The following is a 25,656-nucleotide window of genomic DNA, read 5'->3' on the forward strand; positions in this document are numbered from 1 at the left end:
GTCAGTTAGGACGAATTAACCGGCACCCCCCACTCGTCAATCCGCAATGTGCTGGGTCTCTATAATCTTTCGTAAGTAAACATGTTGCCTATATATTTTCAGGTATATTATTCTTGGTAGATATGACTTTATACCCCCCCCCTAAAAGGGGGAGTTAGAATTGGCAAATGGTGAAAAAATATTACATCTTGTGCACCCACGACAGACCTCGGAAAATACAGTAACATATTGAACTGCTTCAGCTTCACTAGCATAATAAACACGGCAATACATCCAGCAACAATAATAAGTACGGCGCAATTAATGACAATTTCTCCATTATAGGCGTTTTAAGTGTCGGTAGCTCAAGGCAACCACCTACGCAACGTACCTACGTCAAGGTGGTGACGTCCCACATCGCCTTATTAGCGCGCAGAAAAGCGAGCATCTCGAAGTTTGCAGGAAGCAACCTGCCGCGCTGAGGGGTCAGCACCCACTTGCACTCCGAAAATAGACGTTCGCAAGTGTTAGACGTCGGCGGCACTATTGCCGCCAAACTGCAGTACACCACACGCTCGCTCTTGCGACGCTTGGTCCCGCCACCCTGCCGAATGATCTGCGCGGCGCTCCCGATCCGCGCGTTTGCCTGCAGTCGCGCGTGGATGAGTCTCAGCTTGGGGGCGCTTCAGATGCTTCAGCGCCGCAGCCTCCGACGCAGATAGGCTTTCCCCAGCGGCTAATTTTACGAGGTCGTTCTCAAACGCGGGGAAGTGCACAATGTTAGCCGTAGGTTTTAGGTGATCGCCCATAATTGGGTAGTCAGCCACAACCGAGTCAAACAGAAGGCGTACCTCGCTCATGGTCGTCGACTCACACTGCAGCCGCTTGCACACACTGTCGAGCCTACCCAGGTGGTGCAGCACGTCCCCCAGCTGTTTGTGCTCGCTGCTGGGAGGGACATCGTCTTCCACCGCCTCCACGAGACGGATGTGCGGCCGGAAGTCAACGTAGCGCTCCAGCATCGCGTAGGTCGACGACCAGCGCGTCGCGTTGCGTTTCTTGGCACGGAGTGGAGTGTGGTTGCGGAGTTCAGCTGCGTTGTTGGGATGACGCAGCTGGTCCATTAGGCTGTTAACCTTCTGTAACAGTGGCTCGTGTTCAGTTAAGAACTTCTTAACCGCTAGGTTAAATCGGTGCGAGGCACAACCGACCAATGGGACGCCGAGCTTTGTGGCGATGCTGCGGTTGGTGTTACAGTTATCCGCCACAATGAACTGAATCATATCAACCGCCTTTTATAAACGGCCAACACGTTTCGGAACAACGCAATATGCGCATCCGCGTCCTGACTCCCGTCGTCCATCGGCGACAGGGGAGCAGTGTGCGCTAGAGTTGGCCACCCACCACGTAGAGCGCGTAGACACCGATGAAGTGAGTCGTCCCGTGGCTCCACCCGTCGAAGAGCAAACCAAACAGGTTGCCCATCTCCTCGCCGATTACGAAGCCCAGCTTCGCCGCCACAGTAATCATGTCCACCTTGAGCGCCTTGGAGTTGGACGCGCGCCACTTGGACATGGCTCGCGTCCTCTCGTCGTCGACCTCGCACGGAGGCATACTCCGCTCAACAACCCACCGCAATCACTGGTAACGGTGGGATGTTTCTTCGGACACAAAGCCGAAAGCTTGCAGGGGGCGCTCGGCCCCGCGGTGGTGGGCGTCGTACTGCTGGCGAAAGTCTTCGTGGCGGCTCGCCAGGTGCGAAACGAGGTTGGAGTAGCCCGTACCGGGCGGCTGCTTCCGGTCAGCACCACAGAGCTTGCACCGATGAAGCGCGTGGCCTTGGGGCTCGAAGAATAAAGAGCAGAGGTCTCTGTTTGTAGCCATGGTGGTAATTTTGAAAGTGAGATTGTGGTTCGTGTTCAGCGAAAGAGCTTGTCAATTACTGCTGAACTTTGAGAGCCACCCACCATAGTACAGCGAGGTTTCCTCTAGGCGGTCAACCCAAGTGGACAACATGAACCGGACCGGATAGTGAACCGGGGCTGGTTAAACCGGGCTGCGTCCTCTTGGACAAAATTGTATTGCCATAATTGCCTTAATTTACTATTATATTTGATTATGTGTGGGCCAATAATCTATATTATAATATAATAACTATAGTTATTGCAATTCCGCAATCATTTTTTTCCGAGGTCTGACCCGCGAAATGACCAAACCATTTCCAAAATATCACCTCGGTCAGATATAAGATGACAGGTCATTTCTATGGGACAATCACTCTCGCTCGAAGGGTTCAACGTAACGGCCTCGCCAGAGCTAGCCGGTCTGAAGATGCTTTGACGGCGGTAACGTCACCAGGCAGCCTCGGCCTCGGGGCGAGGTCACGGACTATGCCACAACGAAGGCATGCACTGCATGATGCAGTGGTGCTCGACGCCAAGCAGCAAGGTGCAGGCAGTGCTGATCGCCTCCGGTTTGCCAAAATCATTGAAAACCACAATACATGTACTCACATGAATCTAAACAATACAGTAAATTAATGTAGATACGGTACAGGAAGGCAGCCTCGACATAAGCACTCGCAGAATCAATATTGTTTACCAGTCCTGCCAATAATCCAACAGTGTTGCTGCGTTGCTGTAGCAGCAGGTTGCGAGTCCGTACCATAATCTCTGCTATTCCAGCAACATCCTATTCTACTTGTATGTAGCGTCACTGGTAATACATTTGTTTTTCTACACGGTGGCCTCCTTGGCAAACGTTATGGATTTCAGCTGCAGACTGGGCTTGCCGCCATGACAATTGCACAAGCTATAGCAATTCGCTGCACGGCACTTGCATCCAGCAGAGACCAACTCAAAAGCCCGCGCTCAGTCCACCCCCACGCGGCGTTTAGCTGGCACCGATGCAACCAAACGCTGTCTCAGCGCGAGATTTGTTTTGCTCCCTGTTCGATCATCGGCAAGTCCAATCCTAAAACTAAAATCTGCAAGCAAATGGTCCTTAGTATGCTGCTCACAACAAGAAGTTCCTGCCAAGGACCGCCGGTTGACGCACCATCCTGGGGAATGGCTGTTCGAAGGCGACGCGTGGCGTTCATCTTGTGCACTCTGCGTCCGCGCAGCGTAACATCGCTGGGGCACATCCTTGTTCGTTCCTTGAGCTGGTCTGGCAGGGAAGGGCTACCCTCCTTTCCACTCGGCCATCTTACCGCCCTCGGGTCGAAAGCCTCGTCGCTCGAGAACTCACTTTCCAACTCGACTTCAAAACAACAAGATGGTGGGCGTCCTGCAATACTCCACGATTCTGGCCTTAGGCGTCACCGTCGCTTCCGTCGGCCAGCAGGCTTACTTCCAGGGAGATGGCACCCCGTACGACCTCACCGGCGTGAACACGGGAAATTGCGCCTTCATGTCATCGTGGAGCAAAGCGGCCACCAACTACGTCGCCGTGAACCAGGCCCAATGGGACGGCCTGAAGCATTGCGGTCAGTGTATCGAGGCCACCTGCATCGACAGCAAGTGCAAGAACAAGAACTCGGCCGTCATCCTGCAGGTCGTAGACCGCTGCCCCGAGTGCAAGTACGGCGACCTGGACATGTCCCCCAGCGCACTCACCCAGATCGTGGGCTACAACCCGGGCCGCATCAAAATCGGCTGGAAGTACGTGGACTGCCCCAATCCGGGCACCACGAAAGTGTGCCTCAAGCAGGGCAGCAACCCGTGGTGGGTCGCCGTGCAGCCCACGAACGCGCGTATCGTCGTCAGCAGTGTGGCGATCAACGGCAAGAAGGCCACGCTGTTGGACAGCGCCTACTTCTACTACATCCAGACGAGGTGCCGTTCGACAAGCTCAAGGTGAACATCTCCTCCGTGGAGAGCGACATAGTCTCGGGCGCCTACTCCATGTCCATCGGCCAGTGCGTCGACACGAAGCAGCAGTTCTCAAGAACACATTATTGAACTTGAAGTGCAGTTACTTGTAGACGAGCACGGCCTCGCCTAGAACTAATGACGTGAATATCAGTCGTTTCAGTTTTACTGTCCGATGACTACCGTACTACGCTTCAAACAATTTTGCATTCGTATGCAAATGTAGAATCCACGCAGTGTTTGGCACAGTATCAAGTTGCCAGTTGCTGTTCTGACGTTCTCGATGCACATCTGCGGTCTTTCATTCCGACAACTGAAGGTGGATTTTGCTACGGTATGGGGATGGCCACCATGTTGACGACATCCTCACCATAATAGCCAAATGCCCATTCGTCGGCTAACTCAAGAATTCTCCAGTGTTGGCCGTGTACAATGACCAGCGCAGTGTATGTCGTTCAGCTGCGAGCCGGACAAGTTGTCGACGCCGTCTCGAGGAGGTCACTCGAGCGAGGAACCGACTCCTGCGCCGACACAGCTTGGTGGCGAGACCAAACAACACCTGCCCACATCCGCCAACTGCAGGATATCATGCCCGCCATCCTTTTCGTCCTGGGCCGCCATTTGCATTCTTTGCGAGAAGCTGGGCGCTCCTGTCCAGGCGCCCCAGCCTCGACGCTCGAGGTTCGAGCCAACACCGCGCGCGAGAACTGCGAGCTAAACTTCAGCATGGGCGTCCCACTGCTTGCGTCTTGCGATGACCAAGCGCCAAGCTCCTACAGTTGTAAACGCGTTGCGCTGCTGGTCGGGATAATTTGCCACTAAAGATAGACTGGACAGCCGACGATACATGTATGATACATCATCATGAGTCATGATGATGTATCTAGCTGTAGCTTTATACGGGAGACCTTGCAATTCTGAATAATGTAAACAGTAACACTATTTGCCATCTGGCTACTGTACAGTTATATGCTTTCCGTTTACCATACGGAAACAAACAGTTTACATGTACCGTAAACCGTTTACGGAATATTATCACCTTTCACGTGCTATGACTAACTTAGTCATAAGAAAGTAAAACTGTGCAGATGTACAACTTGGTCCGCCCACTTCCAGCATGACTCACGCGCAACTGGGGTTCCCGCAGCCTGTGGCCGTCCAGGTGGCTGGCAACGTGCTGATCGACCTGAGCAGACGCTGGTGGCTCGACACTCCACGTGGTTTCACCGAAGTTGGTGCGCGTTAAACGCGCAGCGAGCTCCGCTGCGTCCGCTTACCACGGCAAAGGCGTTGACCGTGGCGAGTCGGCGTCGATTTCCATCCATGTATCAATACACATGCTCGGTGGCGCTGGCTAGGTCGTGCGCCCCAACGCAAGGTCAGCAACGTTGAAGCCGCCGCTAAATCCAAAAACGCGATGACGCATCGGCTGATTGTGCTGTTCGTGAACCAGGAGCACGCTTTCCGTCTGGCGCGCTCTCTGGCTGTTCGAACCTGCAGTCGTCCTGCTCACGTCTGGTCCACCGAGTTTCGAGTTCGGCTGCTCACTTTCCATTCTGCCGAGCAAGTAATCCGCCGACTGAGTTCATTCAGCTAAGGATCAGTTCAACCATGGTCGCAGCTCTCCGATTCACAGCAGCTCTGTTCGGCGCCGTTGCAACGTTCGCCGCCGCCGCGGACGAGTATTTCGAGGGCGACGGCACGAGCTACACGATCGGGCAGGTTAGCAGCGGCAATTGCAACTTCATGTCGGCCATCCCATCGGCCTCCAACAACTACGTCGCGCTCAATCAGGCGCAATGGGACAATCTCGGCAACTGCGGACGTTGCATCGAGGTGTCCTGCATTGATGAACAGTGCACTGTCAAGAACAAGACGGCCGTGGTGCAGGTGCTCGACCGCTGTCCCGAGTGCGCGCACGGCGCGCTGGACCTGTCACCGACCGTGTACAAGGAGATCACGGGCTTGGACCCCAACCGCCTCACGGTGCGGTGGCGCTTCGTGGACTGCCCTGACCCGGGCACACTGCAGGTCTGTCTGATGGGGGGCAGCAACCCCAACTGGGTCGCCGTGCAGCCGACCAACGGCGTGGTGGGCGTCAAGAGCGTCACGGTGAACGGCGGGGCCACGACCATGCTGGACGGTGCCTACTACTACGTCTCGACTACGTCGAACACCGATCTGTCGGCCGTGAAAGTGGCGGTCACGTCGATCAAGGGCGACGTGATTTCGGGCTCGTACTCGCTCACGGCGGGCAAGTGCACCGACACCAACAAGCAGTTCGCCAGTAGCAGCGGCGGCGACACCTCCCAGCAGCAGTCGCCCGCGACGGCCGCCACGCCGACGACTACCGCTCCGACGCAGACGTACGGCAGCAACAACGGTGACCAGAGCTCGTCCGACGGGACCAACCAGAGCTCGCAGTCGGACGGCACCAACCAGTACGACCAGAGCTCGCAGGCAAATGGCAGCACGGAGAACGACGCCTCGTCGGCTGCCACCACCACGGCCTCTATCGAGTCGACCCCTAAATCTACTCCTGCCACCCAGGAATCGACATCGGAGACACCGGCCTCCGAAACTACGAACGCGCCGACGCAGTCCGGCGACACTACCAAGTGCAAGGTGCGAACCCGTCGCCAGCGCAACTAAGTTGTTCGAGTGCATTCGTCTGTTCTTGTCTAGTGTCGCGTCGTCATCCTCATCCGTTTGGAGGGGCTCTATCTAATACATTAGACTGTGGTCCCCGCAAAAGCTAGCTTGCTCACAACGTGCCTCTCCTCCCTGCCGCTGCCACGAGCTGCAGTTGACCTGACTAACCAGATGATGCCAACTGAGACTGACGACGGTCCCAACTGTCTAGCCGCGAAGGCATGCGCTCGTCGTCTCTGTTATAGCAATGCGTTCAGTGCTCGGAGCATCGCCGTCTGCGGCGTTGGAGCTGCGTGGTCTGATACACCCGGTTCCCCTTGCAAGGCAAAGCAAAGCCGCACCGATACTCTTGGTGAGCAGGACCCCGTTGCTATCAGTTTCGGTGGCACTGACGCCACATGTGCGTCGGATCACTCAGCACTCGGCACTGCGAATCATCCGTCAAGCCGACGGTGTTCACGCATGAAACCTTCGAGCGCCCCCAGCTGTCAGCCAAGAACTGAGCGCGCGAGGTGCTCGGCCGCGGATACCTGAAGAGCAGTCCTGCCAAATGCGTGGGGCAGCGCGGCAGTTCACCTGGCCAGCCGTTGCTGCGTCGGATATCCCGGGCGCACTCTACCGGGGACCCCTTCGGTTTGGAGAGAGGCCGGAGTCGGGAGCTGCCCACTTTCCAATTCGACCCGTCAGTCCTCGACCATGGTCTTCCGTTAGCTAGCAGCTCTTGGTGTCGTCACTTTCGCCGCCGTTGCGTGGGCCGAGTACTATGAAGCGACGGTACCAGCTACACGATGAGGACGTCAGCGACGGCAATTGCAACTTCATGTCGGCCATCCCCACGGCCTCCACCAACTACGCAGCGCTGGACAACGACCAATGGGACGACCTGGCCAACTGCGGCTGGTGTGCCGAGGTGTCCTGCGTCGACGACCAGTGCACCGACCAGAGCGCCACCGCCATCGTGCAGATCTTGGACCGCTGCCCGGAGTGCAGCTCCGGCGACCTGGACCTGTCCCCGTGTGGTGGGTTTCGCACAAGAACACCAACTGGGGGAGCTGGCACTCCCTAAAGCTTGTTACCTCGTGTATTTGCTGGCAAACTTAAACTGACTCCTACTATTGTTATGTACGCTACTGCCAGCTCGGGCAACAAACCTACGATCGTCTTACCATCAACTCGATGGTTGGCAGCGGCAACTCGCCACTACCAATCTGAAGATCAGCCTGCCGCCCACTGCACGGGCTGGATGAGGCTATCCAACCTCAAACCCACTACTGTACAGTCCCCTCTCTCAAAGCCTCATTCAGCCCCGTGAATAAGCCCTATCGCTAGCTGCATTGGTACTCACCAACACTGCCAAAATTGACCGTGTCAACTCGTCCACAGTCGCGCAACATTGATATCCGTCAACGCCTACAGAACATATCATAGTAGAAATTCTACCCGAATTTTTCGCTACTGTATTCGTCGAAAAACTTGACCCCCAAAATTCATTGAAAAATGGGACGCCCCTCAAACTTCTTCATTCTCGTGCTTGCGTAAAGCTATCAAATGGGGTAGCTGCTGCCGTGTTAAGGTGCGTGGTACAACGGATGTTAGCAACGTTTCGCGCCCAATCACGGCGTCGACACGATCCGATGACAGGGAAGTTGGCAATTTCCGAGGACAAGGCTTCAGGAGGGGGGATCACGCTCACATTATTGGTAGCAAATCCTTAGAAGTTGACCAAGGATGGATTCAAGTTGGTTACGGTGCCGCTGGTGGCCAAAAGTAGATCGAAGTAAGTTGCTGTTTTTTTATCGCTTCAAATTGAAACTTTCAGTAGCATCATTGAACGATTTTGAATTCGTCCGCAATTTAGACGAGAATCATTAACCCGCCATCGAAAGACTTTTCAACAACTGACTTTCGTATTCCTCCAAACCCTTCCAAGTGTATTCGCACTCAGGTAATTCCAAAATCTGAAACTAACTACGGAATGGGTCGGTTAGTTTTGCTCGAAACATCTCTGACAGTGTACTTGTCCGTCCTCAGAACACCAGTGGATCTTCCAGCACGGTTATGTTGCGGTGTTTCAGCGTCTCCAATTCCTGTTGATGTTCCAGTCCCAAGAAGGTCGTCATGAGCTTGTTCAGGTACACGTTTTCGTGGACGCCCTTGCACATGCGCTCAAAGACCAGCGGCCCCTTACAGTAGAGGTTGACGTCCGTGCCCACGTGGCCGACCGTCGTCCAGTCAATCCAGGCCGGCGCGCTGATGAGATGTCCCAGCTCGACCATGACAAACCACAGATCGCGCGTTTCGTCGACAGCAGCGGCAATCTCCGTCACCAGTTTCGTGGCTTCGTCGTCTGTGACGGAAGTCACGTTCGTATAGTTCGCCAGCATTGACTTGGCCGATTCCAGCAGAACCGTCTTGCACGTCTCGTTGGCTCCGATAGCGCACTCGGTGCTGGCCAGAATCTCATCAAGATGCTCTTGCATGACCTCAGTCGACATGTTTTGCTGCTGGAGCTGTGTAGGATACCACGGGTACGGGTACTCCATGCCGCTACGTCCGAGTGTGAGTCCTCCCGTTCCATGGTCAGCAGCGGACAGCATTGCGGTGTTGGGAGTCTGCTCCATGTGGTCCAGCACCACAGCAACAGTTTCGTCAAACGCGATGGCCTCCTTCGCTAAGGTGCCAGGGTCGTTCGAGTGACCTGCGTGATCCACGCGGGAACCTTCGATCATCATGAAGTAGCCGTGCTTCTTGGCCTGCTCGTTCTTGCGCAGTAGACTCAACACAATGTCCACCATCTCGGGTAAGCTTGGCTCGCGCGCGGTGGTTGCGTTTGCGTTCAAATTGCGGATGCGGTCGACCTCGTACGTCATGTGACCGCCCTTGAAGAGGCCGAACAGGCGAAGCGCACCCGTGTCGGCATTCGCGGACTGGTAGTCCACCAAATCCTGGTAGTCGTTCGCAATTGTGTAGCCGCTACTCTTCAGCTCCTCCAGCATGGACTCATTGAAATAATCGCGTCCTCCACCCAGCACGAAGTCGAGGTTCTCGTTCGCCACGTACTGCGCAGCGATGTCGTCCTCCGAATCACGGTCGACCACGTGAGCCGCGAACGATGCTGGGGTTGCATGGGTCACGCGGCAGGTAACAACCATACCAGTCACCATCCCGCGTGCCTTAGCCGCTTCCAACACCGTGCCAAGGGGCTGCTCAAACGTGTCCACAGCAATGGCGGAGTCGTACGTCTTGAACCCGGTAGCATAGGCTGTAGCAGCAGCAGCCGAGTCCGTGATATAACTCGTGGACGAGTGTGTCTGGACGGTTCCCATGACGTAGGGGTCGATGTGCAGACGCGTTTTCAAACTGGGGTCGCGCACGGTGCGAGCAAGAGTGAAGACGTTGGGGCCCGTGCCGTCAGGGATCATCATGATGACACTGCGTGGCAATTCCTCATTCTCGTCGAAGTTGTAGTCGACATCAACCGTCTTGTACTCGTAATGAGTGCCGGCGTGCACCAACGTCGAGGCGATAGCGACAGCCAAGCTCAGAACCGCAATACGATTCAAGCCAACCATCAGGGCAACAATGGGGTGGTGGTTTCGAGTGTGCAAACCGGAGGAAAACGGAGAATGAACAGAGCTCGAGGACTGGCTAAGTAAAACTTGTCCACTCCTGTAGAGCGCGCTCAAACGGGAACCCAACTGCAACCAAGATATTCGGAGTCCTGCACCTATTAATCTCTGTGTTTGAACATGTCAGAGTCGTTATACCGCTGGTAATACAACAGCGTCGTAACAATCATTACTCGATTTCATCAAGCGGCTTGGATTGCATCCTATCACAATGTATACGTTGGGACACTCGCTATGCGCATCACGTGCAAATGCTTTTACGCCACTGAATAAAGCAATATTGAAATGTTGCCTCTGTGTAACATTGGCCGTCACAATGTTGCCGCTGCCAAACATTGAACACAACAAAAAGTTACCATACCTCCACTAACATAATATATTTCAGGCTATAATTTTTACAATAGTAGAAATTCACGTGCCACTAAGGCAGCGACTGCGGCTACCGGGCGGCAATTTGTCGCCGGCAAGTGTGTCCTGACGACCTGCGTCATAGAACAATGGGAGCTGTGTGATTCAAACACACCAGAGCTGTACCGTAGTAAGCCAGTCGCTACAAACATAAAATATTATGTTAGGGAATTTTACATTGTAGGATTTGCACGATTTTCAATGTTGCTTTAACGACTCCCTGCATTTACCCACCATCAGGTTGAGAGGCAGAAGTGACCGACGGCCACGTCGTGATGTGTTGTTGATAATACCAGTCATTATTTTAGAAACAACAGTCCAGATTATATTCCGAATCTTGAGCACACCCGTTGGAATAAAATAAATACATCGTGATGTGGTAAATTCGCTACGTTTTACTTTTATTAGTCGTATGCATTCGTCAACATTTCAGTGCAAACCGTGTACCGTTGAGATGTAGTCATTAAGGATTTTTACTGTGAAAACCCGCTACAACGATCGTTGCAACGATCATCGGCACAAAATCAAGAATAGACACATGGTGATGCCCTCAATGTTGTAAAATGTGGAGTTGTTCGACCTCCGGTTTACATATATATGTTGTATTGCAATTTAGATTAGAGATTTATTGGTGGTCGCAGTTTCAGTTCATCGGCCATGAATCATGGCGCTACTTACTGAGCAAAATTTAGTTTGGACCTAGAGTTGGAAGACAACCAGTCCGTATGTCCGTACGCCAAAGCCACGACAGTGCCATGTCCCAAAGTATACACCATGATAGGATGCAACGCGGTGGTGCTACAGAAAATACGAAAAGTAGTCATCAGGAAATGATTATTTTATTACATTGAAGCTTACAAGTGTAGCACTACATGTACTAAACACCACAGCAAAGCATCACTACAGTCTTTTGCCTGAATAAAGAACAGGTAGAAGCTGATAACCTTCTGTTTCTGATGTTACTGAAGTTGTAGCCACTTGCACTGCTACAAGAAGGGTTGAACTTGGGATTCCGCCGTATCTACAACGATTCCGCCAATCACAGACCGCAAACCGAGGACATTGACGAAAAGCTGGTATCAATGCATTGCACGCGTAAATGATCTTGGAAGGCGCCAAGATTGATTCACTTTCACACATTCTCTCTCCAGCAACCATGCCTGTGATACCCACACGAAAACGGGCGTTCAAGAAGCGTGTTAGATTATCGAAGCAGCAAGACCTGGCTGTCTGCAAGTGGCACCGCACGATGCCAAACGAGACTTACTAGTCAATTGCCGCTTGGGCCGAGGCCCAGTTCGGTCTAATTGACACGCCATCGAAGCAGATGATTTGCCTGTATAGTCCGATGACCTTGGGCTTTGAATATATATCAGGTGTTCTTTATTCAGGCAAAAGACTGTATTTGGATACCACAGCAAAGAGGGTTTGCATGCAGGGCTTGGTAGATCATATACTACACACAATGTCAAAATTCATGGAAACAGATTATCAATCGGCTTGAACATTCGTTTAATAACAAACAAAGACGAAAAAGCAGAATCAAGTTGCGAATGAAAGTGTCGATTCAAGTCTTGTCAGTATGAAAATGTAGCCACTTCCGCCATGGCCTCGAGAAAGTCAAGGTTTAGAGATTCGTACAAATCTCTAAGGCTTGACATCCTGCACGGGCGAGTGTTCAAGCAGGAACACGCTGTCGTCCTTGTTCTCGGGGGTCATCAGCGACACCGCCACAGTCACCGCCGGAGGAACGATGAGCGTTAGGATGAATGTGATCATGCTGTTCTGCGAGTAGAGACCCTCCGGCAGGATGAACCAATTGAAGCCACCCACGAATTTGCCCTGGGCAATCACGCCATAGATGAAGATAGTGACGAAGCCAGCGGCGTTGCCTGCGAAAGCGCCCGCGCGAGTCGCACGCTTCCACGTTCCCAGCAGCATGGGCCCCACAGCAACCGTGCACAGCAAGTCAGCGATCAGGTAAAGAGTCATGATGTCGTACTGCTGGTATCCGATCGCGATGGCTGGGGCGTTCATAAGCACTGCGACAAGCTACAGTTAGTATGGCATTGCAAGCACGAGAGAACGCAATATTCACTTACCACAAATGACGCGTGCGTGCAGCAACGACAGCTTGGGGAAGCAGGTCGTGAGCTCCGCAGCAATGCCCACTTGAAGCGAGTCTGACACGCCGCTAGACAGCATGGCAATGACGACAATGATGAGCACTTGCCACCCGCGGCCCATGTCGATCAGGATCGCGAAAAACAAATCTCCATCCGGATACGCCAGATACGAGACCATTCCAGCCATTGCGAGCGCCACAGTGAACACTGAGAGAATCACACTGGCACCAAACGCGGCCTGGTAGAGCGTGCGGTCGTCGTAAGCGGCATACACGCGCTGCCAGAAGCCCGTGAAGAACAGATTCGACGCCGTCACGGCGATCACCAGCGTAACCAGAGTCTCGAACCCCCCAGTCGTGAAGGCAGCCACGTTCGTTCTCGACCAGGCACCATCGGGGATTGACACGTGAAAGAACATGACGATGCAGACCAGACCAACCAGCGCAACGACACCGATGCCCTGCCAAACATCCGTGGCCAGGCTCGCACGCAGGCCGCCAATGGTGAGGTAGAGATTCGTCAGGAAGGCCACGAGGATGATCGTGATGAGCGGGTGCGCGTCGGGGGACATCATCGTCGTGAGCTGCGCGATGCACGTGTACTCGGACGCCAGGCAGATGAACTGGTAGAAGATCGAGATGAATCCAATATACATCCGCATGACGTAGCCAAAGCGGTTCGAGACCACATCCGTCATCGTGACGTTCTCACCCACGGCGGAGCGAATGTAGGGCCCGACAAGAGCCAGCACAACCATGCCAGAGATGCCGGACAGCGTGTAACCAATGACACCCCAGGAGCCAGCGTCGACACCAATTTCCGGGAACGTGAACAGTGATCCAGCTCCAATTCCAGCAGCGAAGAAGCACCACGCCAAACGCAGAGCGCTCGTCGAATTTTTGGCGCTGGCGACACAATTTGTCGTAAGATAGGGAGCCTCCTGAATTCAAAATCACACCAGTTTGAACGCACCTGACGAAGTTCTTGACCGAGTTCACTTCCATGTGGCGACTCACGGTGATGGCGTAGGCTGCCACCGCGACCAGCGTGGCGGCCATGACGCCGTAGGTAACTCCGTTGGCCAGCATCTCGACAGTTCTTGAAGCCTAGCCTTTGTTTTCGACACAAAAGTTAAGAGGTGATAAATGTACCGGAGTGAACTAAGCTCAAAACTTACACTCTTTTCTGCCTAGAGACGGTCGACGGCGGCAATACAGCAGAGAAGGAGGCACATGTGTATCGTCAAAACAACAAGAAACCGCAGCAGTCCCTCCGCCGGTGCGAACCGGATCAGGTTCTAAGGGTATAATCTCAGCCGGCCAACGCATGGAACTGGTCCATGGCTGGCAGTCGGCACCCCTCGCTGATTGAATGTCAGTGCATACAACCCCACAGGAAGAGAGGGCGGGCAAAAGAATAAAGAGCGTGGAGGGGGGAAAGTACCGAAAGAACGAGCGGAACTTGAACGACTTGAAGCGAGTTCGCAAATGGGACTTTTGAGCCCAGCCACCAGTCGCGACCACAACGCTGCGACTTGTTTACAATCGTAGGATGATTGGAAGCAGACAACGGACTCAACGCGGACCACAGACTGTGGACCACAGTGAAATTCACTGAGTGATGGGTAACAATCAGCAGGTGCGCTTACATGTACGGCTGGCGCACTCTATGCAAATTGGGCTGTCTTGTTTCTGGAAAGCACACACGAGATGACGTGTTGTTACGGTGGTCATCGCGGCGAATGCAGTCATGTTGATGTGCCGCCCAACCCCACGCCCACCGAAACGGTGTGGTGTGCTAGCCGAATTGCTTCAACAACGCCACCGTTCGAGAAGGTGATTCTAAAATGGTTGTCATGGGCAAAGTGTGTATGACCTACTGGGATGGAAGGAGATCTCAGCGGACACAATGAATCATTGTCAATGATAGATGAGGTATAATACATGTACACACATGCAGATGAGTTCCTCACGGAAACTTGATTCTGCTGATTGAACAGTTGTACGGGTTTGTTGCCTCAGGCAACTTGCCTGCAAACTTCAACTCGAGTCCAGTGAAAATTGACAAGTAGCCAGGAGCATCCAACAAGACGTCGACGGCCTCGGTCAACAAAGACACCTGTTTGATCCCGACCAAAACGAACAATAAGGTTGTTGAATACAGATCAAATATGGGCTTCCATCACACAGACGCTCTCAGATATGCCTGCACTTGTAGTGATTGTTATTCTTACATCAGACGTAGCATTTTCTTGATTTCACTGTCCTCATTGATGCGCCGCTGCAGATTTGAGAGGCGACTGCGTTCTGCCTTGTCAGCTTCGGCAGATCGAAGGTGCCGCACAGCTTCCATGTCCCTCTTATCCTGGCGGTTCCCCACAAACCAAGAGCTCTTGGCATCTCGACGTCTCTCGAGCGCTTCTGCTTCACGGACCTTTACCGCAGCGGCAACACGTTGCAGCTCCTGCTCTTCGGCCTGGAGACTGCTTGCAACCGCGGCTCGAGCTGCACGACGCATTAATGCTCCAGATTGAGCAACGAAACTTGCTTCAAATTTTCGCGTCAATTTGTGGCGGTGTGAAGTATTTCGCTGCTGCTCGAGTGCTGCGCGTACATGTATCTGTTCGAGCTCACGCTCGAAGCGGTTTCGTTGCAGCTTGACATCGATGTCTAGCTTGATATTAGCGACTTGAGTTGCCTTCTCTCGCTGCAGCATACGTCGGTCCACGATAAGCGCTTCTATTGCCCGCTCGCCCTCCTCACGAAGATCACGAACATGGTGGTCTCGAGCCTGCTGCTCTTGGTAGTGTTTGTCCTCGATACACGCGTAGCAAGCCTTTCCCACTCTGTTTACCAACTTTTGATGACGACTGCTTCCCAACGGTGTCGATGGAGACGAAGGCCGCAACGGAGCCTGCGGTTGAATGGGGGCAGCAGGAACTTGGACCTGAATTCGATCGCTCCGATGTCTTTCAGCATCTGGGGGTAAACTTGACTCAACAACATGCAGCGGCACTGCAGATGTGATTTTTGGCGGATATTCGAGTTGTGGGGGCCTCGGAAAAACACGAGGTGGCCCACGAGCCTCCATATCCCGAGAACGAACAGATTCCATGATCTGAGGTTCTCTTGGCGGGATTTGTTGAACATGAAAAGTGGAAGACGCCCTTGCTGTTGCTAGGACAGACTGCGAAACCCCGCGTGCTGCAACAGCGGTATGCAGCTTTTCTAGTTTCCTCTCGGTGTTTATCCACCACCGGGACGGAAACTCATCTTGTAACCAGACCCGGGACTCGTCGAGGACGGAGTCAACATCATCTCTCGTAGCTGCCTGGCTAAGTGCCCACTAGTGCGAAGCAACATCGACAATGCAATGTCAGCAATACGATTTTTGAGCGAAGGGAGCACGAACCTTACCTGGTGATGGCGAAATGCCGCACCAAAAAGAGCCTCCAGTGAGAACATTCTTGCGTACGTCTTCGTAATCGGGTCGAACGTCTTGCAGAGTAACAGCAGCGCCCGCTTACGTGCCTCATCAATGGATTCAAAGGTCAATCGCACAAAGGACGTAGCATCAATTCCGTGCTGTGACGGCTCGAGCTGCCAATTTCGTGTCGATTTGTGCGCGGACAGCCGATGCGCTAGATCCATCACTCGTGTGGCTGAATTAACTACGCGCTGGCATATCGGGAACTCGCGAAACGGGTTCATTTGAGCAAACATTTCCGCCACCGGCGGCTGTGTGATGCCCAGCATTAGTTCTCTCTCCATGAGCGTTGGCTCAGCTTGCACGCCATCGACCAGAAGCAGCGCTGCGGCATCTTCGAACCGCGAGGTCATACTCTCCTGTTCAGGGTCGGGGGTGCCGGGCATCCATACCGGGAAATAAGCACTGCACCGCTGATTCGACCAGAGCTCAATCTTCGACGAACTCACATGCGCAGATACTCCTGCTGGTGCCTGGTGGTGTTGATGTTGAGGAAGGAGAATCGAACGCTTTTCTCGACTAGCATTATAAAGTAATAGTTGCCCTGGAGTAAGGGTAAGCTCTACGTGAGCTCCTGACACAATTCGGCAGTGAAGACGATGTTCATGACATCTGTGCCTCGCAATAATTGCCTGCACTGCCGGCCAAGATTCAACGATAATTTGATACACACTAGCCTCCATGAAAAGGGTCCGAGAGTTAATACTCGCCCCAACCAGCATGCAGGCGCGGAGCACGTCGAGTCGACGGCGCAGACCAATACTGTAACGCCACCAGCGCTGGATACACACAAGCGCACGTGCAATTGTAATCTCGAGCGCGTTTCGTCGAGAATGGCAGAAAGAAGCACGCCAAACCGATTGAATCAGCAGCGCCGCATCTGCGCGTTTTGCTTCTTCATACGACAATGCAAAGGCTTTTGCTGGTCCCACAGAACACATTGCGACAGCGCGCTCAAGACTCGCCACGATGTGCAGGTACATATCGATGGACCATGGGATGAACACCTTCATTTTCTGGTAACGGCACGAGTGATCCGATGATTCAGAGATCAATCTCTTTCGCTCCCGTCGAGATGGTGCATGTCCGCGTGCTCGAACTTTTGTTTTTGCCAGCGAGAAGTGGGCTTTGGCGACAAGTTGTTCGCGTCGACGCTGCTGTTGCTTCACACATGCGCTGAGGATCTTCCGATTGCAAATCACCCATCGCTGCCGAACCTCACGCGCAACTTGAGCAAGGTGCACCAAGACAGCACGAGATTGGAGTTTTATCATCAACTGGAGCCTTGTAGGACTCTTTCCCTCTTTTGCCTCGCTATTGGCTATATCTTGTCGGTGCTGGCTTTGAATAGAAGCTATGCGCTCCAAATCTTGCTGCAAAAACTGCTTTTCAGTGACAAGTAGACGGTTTTCAAGCACACTATCACTTGGAAAGGCTCGGATTAAAGCTGGCCAACCTGGTGGACTCGCACGTCGTGCATTCTGCTCGTTTTGTAGCGATCCATCGAGTGTCGTCTGTGCGTCCCGGCTCATACGTAGCAGTTTGTATCCTTCGTCCTCTTCTCGCTGAAAGTGTTGCCCGCGAGACACCGGCGTGGAAGGCCTATCGCTCGGGGTTGTAGCTACACGCACCACATTCGAGTTAGGATTCGGTCCACGCAAGACACTAAATCCAGATTGAGCACAGCGATTTCGCAGGAGTTCGAGACGATTTTCGCGTGACAGCGTCATCAGGTACGGGTCGCGACGAGCAACTCGTGTTGCAAGCGTTAAAAGCTCCTGCTCGAACTCAGGTGTGTAGTAGATCCAAATCTCTTGTTGGTCACGAAGAAGCTGCCGAGTGCGACGAGCATGACGCTGATATACCATTTGACACCAGAACCGGATTTTCTTGATGGCTACTGCGCGTTTCCTGGCCTGGAAGTGCGTTCGCCACCGACGAATCATCGGCAACATCTTCTCAAATGATCGACGCGCTAACGGCGACAAGAGTCCATGGCCAGCAGCAACGGACGCCATGAGTAGTTTGGACTCTCCATTTGCTGCAACGAGGTCGCAAATCTGACGCTTGATGAGTTGGCGTAACAGAAACCCACGGATATGTTTCTGAACGTGGATGATGAGCTCGCGCACATTGTGAAAGCGCGGGAAATTTGCACGTCGTGATAGGTAGCCTCGCACAAGCTTCTGCGCGCGTACGCTTGGGCTGTTGTCAACAAATATGCTCGCTACGGCTGCCTCCGTTTCTCCGGCATAGAGAAGAGCTGCATCATCGGTCTCGAATTCGAGAGGCATGTGTAGCTGAGCAATACTTAGCCGTGGTGATAGTGCGTTGAAGCGGGCGTTTGGACGAGCGTGTTGAATGATCTCTTGGTCCGTGGTCACGAAGTTGTCGAGAGCCTTGAGGAAGGGCAGCTTGTTGACCACGAAGCTGCGCGAATTCTTCAGTGTCATGAGGGGGTTGTTAGCCAATGTAAGCCACATCAGCGACGCCGCACACCCTTCTAGACCTTGCACATCTGTCCAAGTCCTTAGGGTGTTTTGTGATAGGAAGCACAGACTCAGGCAGCGGAATTTTACCCAGAAGTCAAAGTCCGGCAGCGTTGTAATTTCGTTCTGTGCTGCGTTTAAGACCCGAAGAGTGCGAGCCATACCTGCGATTGGCTCTAGATCCCTCAACGCATTCTGCTGCACGTTCAGCACTACAACGAAATCAAACCCACCCGACTTGAACAGGCTGAGATCGAGCATGCCCTCGCTCACACGTTGCACAACTCGAAGTTGCCACTCCCATGCATCACCTCCGTCATCGTCTACTTCCTCGTTTTCCGCAATCACCTCAATCTCTTGATTCGTCTCATCCTCACCCCACGGCGAAACATCATCGTCCTCTCGAACCGCATCCTCGAGCCTCTCCTCGCCAGAGACATCGTTGTTCCCCTCAACTACTGCGTCTTTCGTCCCTTCTCCACTTCCTTCCTCCCCTGCTATCTGATTTTCTTCCTCAGAAAAGTCTGGTTTAGCAGCAACCACTAGCTCTTGTCGATCGTCATCAATTACTTCATCTAAAGGCTCTTCTAGCAGTGAAGACATGGGTGCTTGCGATGAACAATATCTTGGAGCGGGCTTGCTTCACACCAACAAGGTCAGGAGCAAAGTTAGAACTCCGTAACGGTCCATCGTTGCAAACCTGAAAATGGAGCCTCAAATCTTGGAGAAATTCACTTCCAACAGATCTCCACACTCACCATCGACACATATTCACAATAAGTTGCATTTGCTGAGCTTCTGTCAACTCGTCTCGCGCACGATGGGCACGAGTCTGTCATTCCCGTCGCACAACGGGCTACTGTCTACAATATGTCTGCCTTCATACGCAGGGCCTTCGCACTTAAGTATGTCATAGTGGAGCTCCCAACATCCCTGTCGCCCTCATACCAAGCTGGACGAGTTGCGTCATGTTGAAGCGCTCTGCTTGGTAGTGGCACCAGCTTGAACCGCATTGGCGATCGTCCCCTTCACACTGGTTTCTGGCACGGTGATAGCGGTGTGGGCTGATGATGATGCCTTATCCGCGTTACCTGCAGCATCCTGTGGTTTCTTCACCTTTTTGGCCGAGCGAGCCGCAGGAGCTTTGTCTTTTCGTGTGTAGGTCTTTCGCTTGCGCGGTGCTTGTTTCTTCGTAGCGCTACCCGCAGTATTCACACCGGAAGCTGCCGAAGGAGAAAGGCCAACCATCGCTTCATCCAATGCCTTTATTGCGGCGGTCTCTGCCGCTTCTTGAGATACTGGTTCGTCTTCACCTTTGACCTTGCCCTTTGCCCCAACACCAGAAAGAAGCTTCACGTAGGTATCCAATGGCTCGGCTGTCTTTCCAAATGTCAGGGGAAGCTTCGAGTATTCATTCAACAGCTGCTTCAATCGTGACAACAGCTGCGCCTTGTTCGCGGTTTTAGTCATGCACTTGTGTGCGCGCGATACCCAGGCGTCCACGCGACCAATTAAGCTACGCAGCGGTGTTACAATTTTCTTGTCTTCCCACAGTCCATGCTCCATAGCGTACGCAATAGCGTCGCTGATTTCACCGCGCGATGGCCGCTCTTGCAAGAGAGACACCACAACTTGACTCCATGATACCGAACGTAGTAGTCGAGCAAACATGTCTACTCCAGGAAACAGTTTGTCGATGCTTGCAGACATGGAGGACGACGTAGGGTCTGTAGCATCAGTTGGAGCAGGTTGTTCCATTTCAGCGAGAGCCGTCGCATATTCCCGAGGGAGAAATGTTGAGAAGTCGATGTTCGTTCGCGATAGTAGTGTCGTCCTGTTCAGCAACGACGCAGCTTGTCGTACCCATGTTTGCGCGAACGGCAGCATGCGATGCCGGGCATGAAATACATCAGAGAGTTCCCGAAGAGCTTGCTGAGCATTCGCTAGTCGTTCTCGACTGAGGCGTAACGAGCTCTGAAGCTCTACGACTTGCTTGCTCGCCTCGACGTGCTCACTCTTCATCTTAGCGAGTTGCTGCTCCACCCCTCCTGCAACTACAAGGGCAGCCAAGCGTTCCGTGCTCCCCATTAGCGTGGCAGCCATCGGATTCAAGAGTGGTGGCGTTGGGATTTTTGGAGAAACTACGGTCGATGATGGCGCAGTAGCTTTTGTAATGGTAGTAGTAGTTGTTGTTGTTGCATGTAGGCTGGCGATGGTGTTGACCGAAACCGAATTTGTCGTCGAGGAAGTCGTTGACGATGAGCTGGCAGTATGTGATGAGCTGCTTGGTGACTCGGTTGAATTCTTGACTTCCTTGACATTGTTTGCAGTGGTTACGCCAGCCGAGTCCACCGGCTTGGTAGCGGACTCCTTGACCGGTACACTCTTGGGCACGCTGCTGGTTGCATGAACAGGCGGAAGTAGGATGTTTGGATACTGCTGACGATTGAACACTGACGCACTGACGCCTGCTGGAGTTACACTTGTCGTAGCCGCACTCTTGGAGCTCGTCGATGCAGCAGCAGCAGTGGAGGCCGCGGCAGCAGCGAGGAGAAGAGCGTTTGCACCAACTGTGGCAACAGGCACGCTTGCACCGGTCTTTACTGCAGGCAGGCTAGCCACGACAGACGCTGATGTCGCCACAGCTGGCGACGACTGTCCAGGGGATACCTGCGTTGTTTGCGTCATAGGCTTGTTCGGTGCTTGTAGTTTTCCAAGACCAGCACTTCCTGCAATAGGGTTGATTGACAAGCATGCCTTTGCGCGCTCGATGTCGTCAATCCGCGCCCGAAGCTGGTTCATCTGGTTATTACAGCTAAACAACAACATCTCAGTGCGCTCAACGGTCTTCTCTTCCCGCTTCACTTTCCGCAAAGCACTCGCCTGGTTTTTCTCGAAAGCTTTAGCGTACTCCTGCATGTCCCACATGCTTCCGTGTTGACCGGCAGTTTTCGCATTTTGTAGCATGACCGCAAGCTCCTGCAAAATTGTACACGACGGGCATGTATAGTGCTCCACCTTCTCGGCCTTTTCTTTTGACATGCCAATGCAGCTGTCGTGGAACCAGTCATCACAGTAATCGCACCCAATCATCAGTCCGTCAAAAGGCTGCCGGCATATACAGTAACGTTCCGTGGCTGACTTTAATACATCTCGATGCATATCGAGATCAATCACTAATCGAGCGCACTCGTACTCATTAAGTAATGCGAGCAAGTTTGCAACTCGTGCCTGGCCGTTCTCAATGCCGGATGCCAAAACACGGTTCTCCCAGTCACTCGCGATCTCCAGGTGTTCCTTCAAGAAGTCGAACACGGGCATGTCGATGGCAATGTCTTCGCCTTCGTCGACGAGAGCGCGCGCCGCGCTAATGCTCATTCGCCCCACTCCCTTTGTCATTAATGCCCTCAACCGTTTCTTGAGCTTCGAAAGCCAAAGTCTGGCTTTCTTTGCTTCTTCCATCACGATTTTGAATGCACCCTGCTCCAGTAATAACCCACTCCCATTATCCAACAGTGCTTGAAGCTCGTTCACGGGTGCATGCTTGTCGGCCACACACTTGTTAACACGCTCTGTCCACTCAAGCACCACCATTTCATGGCTTTTCAAATACGGAAGTGGCCAAAGCATCCGCTCCAAGGTTTCGAGCGTTGTGGGTTTCACGACGTCGAGCGCCTTGAGCGCCTTGAGGTCATCAGCAATCTTGTCTCCTTTGGCAACAAGGTCTTGGAGGGGCAGTATTTCATCGTAGAAAAGAGAACGAGATCCTTGCAGCCACTCCAGTAACGAGATGATGAGGTGTAGAGCTTGCTGCTCAGGGGCTTCGACGCTAAGCACATCGCTTTCCTTTTGCACATGCAAAAGTTGTTGTTTCCAACCATCTAATGCTCGTACAGACTCGTCGGTGATGTTTTCCGTTATATCACCTTCCTCCCCAGCCAGTACCAGCTCTTCGACTGTCTGTCGAGCCTCAGCTTCTTTCAACTCTAAACTATTGACGGCGGCAAAGCTTTCTTCCGCCATTGTCAGCACCGGTTCCAAAAGATCCCGTCCATTTTTCGCAATCCATGACGTCTTTGAATCGTCAGCACTTCTATCATCTTCCTCATCCTTTGCAGACGATTTTTGCATGCAACCACTTTCAATCCTAACATGCGTCATGATGGAATCGGCATGCACCTCAAGGACGTGCACATTCACGGTCGTGGTGAGACCGTTGGTATCTGCAATCTTCACCACGGTTGCTTCTTGTCCATTTGCCGAGCTACCGACTTTACCATTAGACGGGATCACCTCTGGTATAGGGTTTTCCTGTTTTGTACTCGCAGCTGCCACTGCGCAGTCATTTGAACCCTCCGCGTCAACTTCCATTGGACTAGGGTCATTTTCCTCTTCCTTTTTAATTGTTTCCTGGACTTCACTGGAAGGCACCGAGGATATATCCATGTCGGTATTCTCGTCGTCGTCTTTCTTCGCATCGGTGACAACCACATCTCCAATATGGAGCTTCTTTTTGGCTTTTTGAAGCTTCCCATACACCAGTAAATCGAATGATTGAAGACGTTCGACCACGTTTGCGATGGACATACTCACGTCACCATCAATAACTTCACGAGCCTTCGCGCGCCAATTGGTAAGATCGCTGAGCTCCTTCGAGAGAATGCGAAGCTCTTCCTTGAACAAAAAGTGCAGCTTCTTCGATTCATCCAATAGCTCATGCAGCTGTTCCGTCGTGAATGATTCGTTGGCTTGACGCTTCTTCCTCGATTGCCTCGGAGGAATACATTCGCGAACACGTGCCGCCCAAGCTTTCTCACCTTCTACGATGTTGGCAAGTGTAAGTCCTTCCTCGAATGTAAAAGGGAATGCATCTATTCGCTCAAGGAGTGATGACGCTTGGGCCAGATCACCAAGCTCGCGGGGCATGGAATCGATTTCCATACTGGTCGACTCAACCGTGTCGTTATCCATGCCTGACAAGCAACCGATGCCCATCAAAATAGCACTTGCCTCAGCTTGGGCTTCAACACCCTTCAATAGTAGTTCATTCAGAGGTGTGGTGTATGAGGATACATCGATTGCAAGTGCCTGCGACTTTTCGATCAGCTTGCTGATCGCATCCGTCGACTTCTTCTTCGCTCTATCGATATTCGCCGTCGAAGTTGCTGACCTGTGTGAGGAAGGAACGTACGATGGCAACGACGCAAACAACTTATCGAATGCCGCGATACCAAGATTGTCGCGCAGCTCATTGATCCATTTGCGCGCCTGGTCCATAGCGGCGTGTATATCGCGTTCCACCTGCGGTTTCCAACGTGACTGCTTTTTCGGATGAATTTGTTCACGAATCGTTTTCGCCTGTGTAATCAAATCCTCCATTTCCTCGATGGATTTGCGTGAGGCAAGTTTTGATGCAGCAGTTGTGCACCACTCACGTGCATCAATCTCAGCCTCCAAGAATTTTTGCTCGTCCATAACCACGGGAATATCTTTGGCTTCGTCCAATAGCTCCTTTAAGTGCTCAAGGGTTACGTCAGCACCACCATCTATCGCCTCTTTCACTTTAACAGCCCACACGTCTGCACACGCGAGAAGATCTTGCATCTCAAACATCTCGGTACTATTTTCACAGGGTGCATCATCTACAAGCGCACGAATCGCCTCCAAATCCATTTTCTTTGTGTCCCCACCACCTGCTCGCCGCGTCGCACGCCGATTGGGCATGCATTTGCGCGCTTTCGCTAGCCAAGTCTGCGCACTCAGCATTTTGTTTTGAAACAGCTCCACCTCCTGCTCGAAATTTACCGGCACCAGCTCGATCTTAGCCAGCACGTCACGCATTACAGGCAAGCTCACCTTGTCTCCCGCAAGCATGTTATCAATCGTGGCCTTGAGGTCCTTGGCTTCATCGACCGTGGCGCGGAATTCGCTCTCTTCTGGGAAAACCAGACGCGGCGCCATCACCGCTTCGAAAAGAGCGTTCAGCTCGTCCAACTCGACCTTCCTGCTCTGGTGGCGTTTGCTGCTGTGTTCCAGAGCCTCTTTCAGCTGCGTCAACGCCGTATCAAATGTCCGCAACCTCGAGACTACCGCGACCTTTTCTGGCAAAACAACCTGCATGTCCTCTGCCTGGTGTAGCAGCAGCAGAAGCCGCGCGCGGTCCACCTTCTCCTTGTTCGCCTGTTCACACTGCTCTCTCCACTTCAAAATGCGCGCCACGAGTCTCGCCAGCACGCCGGCCTCCGTGGCAGGGGTGGTATCAGCACTGCTCTCCGCCTTCTCGTGCAGCTCTTGCATCTGCTCCAGCACGTCCTCGTCGATGGCCGTGCGCCGCATGCAGCGGTAGAAGGCCAGGAGCCACCTCTTGGCCTCCTCGGCGGCGGTACTCTTGGTCGAGGACGGGGGCGCGGCGCCCGCCGACCGCGGCAGCTCGATGCTGTGCCGCGCGTACAGCGAGCAGGCCGCGTCCGTGGCGTTGTAGTCGAAGCGGTGCAGGTGCTGCAGCGCCAGCGCCTCCACCTGCTCCTGCGTGTCGAACGTGGCTCCGTCCCGCAGCGAGCGCGCCAGCTTCAGGTACTTGTCCAGCTCCGCGCCCAGTTCTGTAGTAATAATAATTTGTAAAAAAAAAAAAAGCAATAAATATACTACTTTCTTTCCAATAAATTAATTTTTGGCTCCGCGGAGGCCGCACCTTCCGCGCGGTCGGGGCGGAACCTGGGCCGCGGCTGCTGCAGCGCCTGCTGCTTGTGCAACAGCTCGGCCGCGTCCGCCGGGGCCGCCAGCAGCGCCGGGATGGCCGCCTGGTAGCGCCGCCCCACGCGCGAGTGCAGCGCCGCGAACTGCGGCGAGGCGGCGGGCACGGCGGCGGTGGAGCTGGAGCTGCCGGCGCCCACGCTGCTGCTGCTGCTGCTGCTGCGCTCCCTGCGCGCGAGCGGCGCGTCCTCCGAGGCGCCGCCGCGTCGAGTCATGGCCAGCGAGCTGGGGCTCCGCGCGCGAAATGGCAAATGACCCCGCA

The 25,656-nt window shown here is 53.3% G+C and overlaps 8 protein-coding genes across 9 annotated transcripts; 3 read left to right on the forward strand and 5 right to left on the reverse strand.

Annotated features, from left to right (window-relative positions):
• Nucleotides 1–506: 506 nt before the first annotated feature.
• IUM83_17182 (RWD domain-containing protein 3) lies at nucleotides 507–1,554 on the reverse strand (the record flags this gene model as incomplete). The annotated part of the gene is made up of 2 exons (XM_067942114.1): nucleotides 507–1,271; nucleotides 1,384–1,554. The coding sequence occupies 2 exons, from the start codon at nucleotides 1,552–1,554 to the stop codon at nucleotides 507–509; spliced, it is 936 nt and encodes a 311-aa protein (XP_067790935.1).
• Nucleotides 1,555–3,255: 1,701 nt separating this feature from the next.
• Nucleotides 3,256–3,840, forward strand: IUM83_17183 (uncharacterized protein; the record flags this gene model as incomplete). The annotated part of the gene is made up of 1 exon (XM_067942115.1): nucleotides 3,256–3,840. The coding sequence occupies one exon, from the start codon at nucleotides 3,256–3,258 to the stop codon at nucleotides 3,838–3,840; it is 585 nt and encodes a 194-aa protein (XP_067790934.1).
• Nucleotides 3,841–5,462: 1,622 nt separating this feature from the next.
• On the forward strand, nucleotides 5,463–6,503 carry IUM83_17184 (RxLR-like protein; the record flags this gene model as incomplete). The annotated part of the gene is made up of 1 exon (XM_067942116.1): nucleotides 5,463–6,503. The coding sequence occupies one exon, from the start codon at nucleotides 5,463–5,465 to the stop codon at nucleotides 6,501–6,503; it is 1,041 nt and encodes a 346-aa protein (XP_067790933.1).
• A 763-nt stretch (nucleotides 6,504–7,266) lies between these two features.
• On the forward strand, nucleotides 7,267–7,569 carry IUM83_17185 (Expansin protein 5; the record flags this gene model as incomplete). Its single annotated transcript, XM_067942117.1, has 1 exon — nucleotides 7,267–7,569. One exon carries the CDS (start codon nucleotides 7,267–7,269, stop codon nucleotides 7,567–7,569), a length of 303 nt encoding a protein of 100 aa, XP_067790932.1.
• A 961-nt stretch (nucleotides 7,570–8,530) lies between these two features.
• IUM83_17186 (Alkaline phosphatase) lies at nucleotides 8,531–10,075 on the reverse strand (the record flags this gene model as incomplete). Of its 2 annotated transcripts, XM_067942119.1 has the most annotated exons (2): nucleotides 9,484–9,487; nucleotides 9,564–10,075. In XM_067942119.1, 2 exons carry the CDS (start codon nucleotides 10,073–10,075, stop codon nucleotides 9,484–9,486), a joined length of 516 nt encoding a protein of 171 aa, XP_067790908.1. The 2 variants fall into 2 exon arrangements, with proteins under 2 accessions (XP_067790907.1, XP_067790908.1); XM_067942118.1 differs by having other exon boundaries at nucleotides 8,531–10,075.
• A 2,112-nt stretch (nucleotides 10,076–12,187) lies between these two features.
• IUM83_17187 (solute:sodium symporter family) lies at nucleotides 12,188–13,754 on the reverse strand (the record flags this gene model as incomplete). Its single annotated transcript, XM_067942120.1, has 3 exons — nucleotides 12,188–12,564; nucleotides 12,643–13,571; nucleotides 13,639–13,754. The coding sequence occupies 3 exons, from the start codon at nucleotides 13,752–13,754 to the stop codon at nucleotides 12,188–12,190; spliced, it is 1,422 nt and encodes a 473-aa protein (XP_067790931.1).
• A 1,141-nt stretch (nucleotides 13,755–14,895) lies between these two features.
• Nucleotides 14,896–19,244, reverse strand: IUM83_17188 (Leucine-rich repeat; the record flags this gene model as incomplete). The annotated part of the gene is made up of 2 exons (XM_067942121.1): nucleotides 14,896–15,170; nucleotides 18,806–19,244. The coding sequence occupies 2 exons, from the start codon at nucleotides 19,242–19,244 to the stop codon at nucleotides 14,896–14,898; spliced, it is 714 nt and encodes a 237-aa protein (XP_067790930.1).
• Nucleotides 19,245–19,607: 363 nt separating this feature from the next.
• IUM83_17189 (Leucine-rich repeat and IQ domain-containing protein 3) lies at nucleotides 19,608–25,609 on the reverse strand (the record flags this gene model as incomplete). The annotated part of the gene is made up of 2 exons (XM_067942122.1): nucleotides 19,608–25,240; nucleotides 25,333–25,609. The coding sequence occupies 2 exons, from the start codon at nucleotides 25,607–25,609 to the stop codon at nucleotides 19,608–19,610; spliced, it is 5,910 nt and encodes a 1,969-aa protein (XP_067790929.1).
• Nucleotides 25,610–25,656: the final 47 nt, after the last annotated feature.

The sequence above is a fragment of the Phytophthora cinnamomi genome (assembly GCF_018691715.1).
Source record: "Phytophthora cinnamomi strain GKB4 chromosome Unknown Contig43, whole genome shotgun sequence".
Classification (NCBI taxonomy): domain Eukaryota; phylum Oomycota; class Peronosporomycetes; order Peronosporales; family Peronosporaceae; genus Phytophthora; species Phytophthora cinnamomi.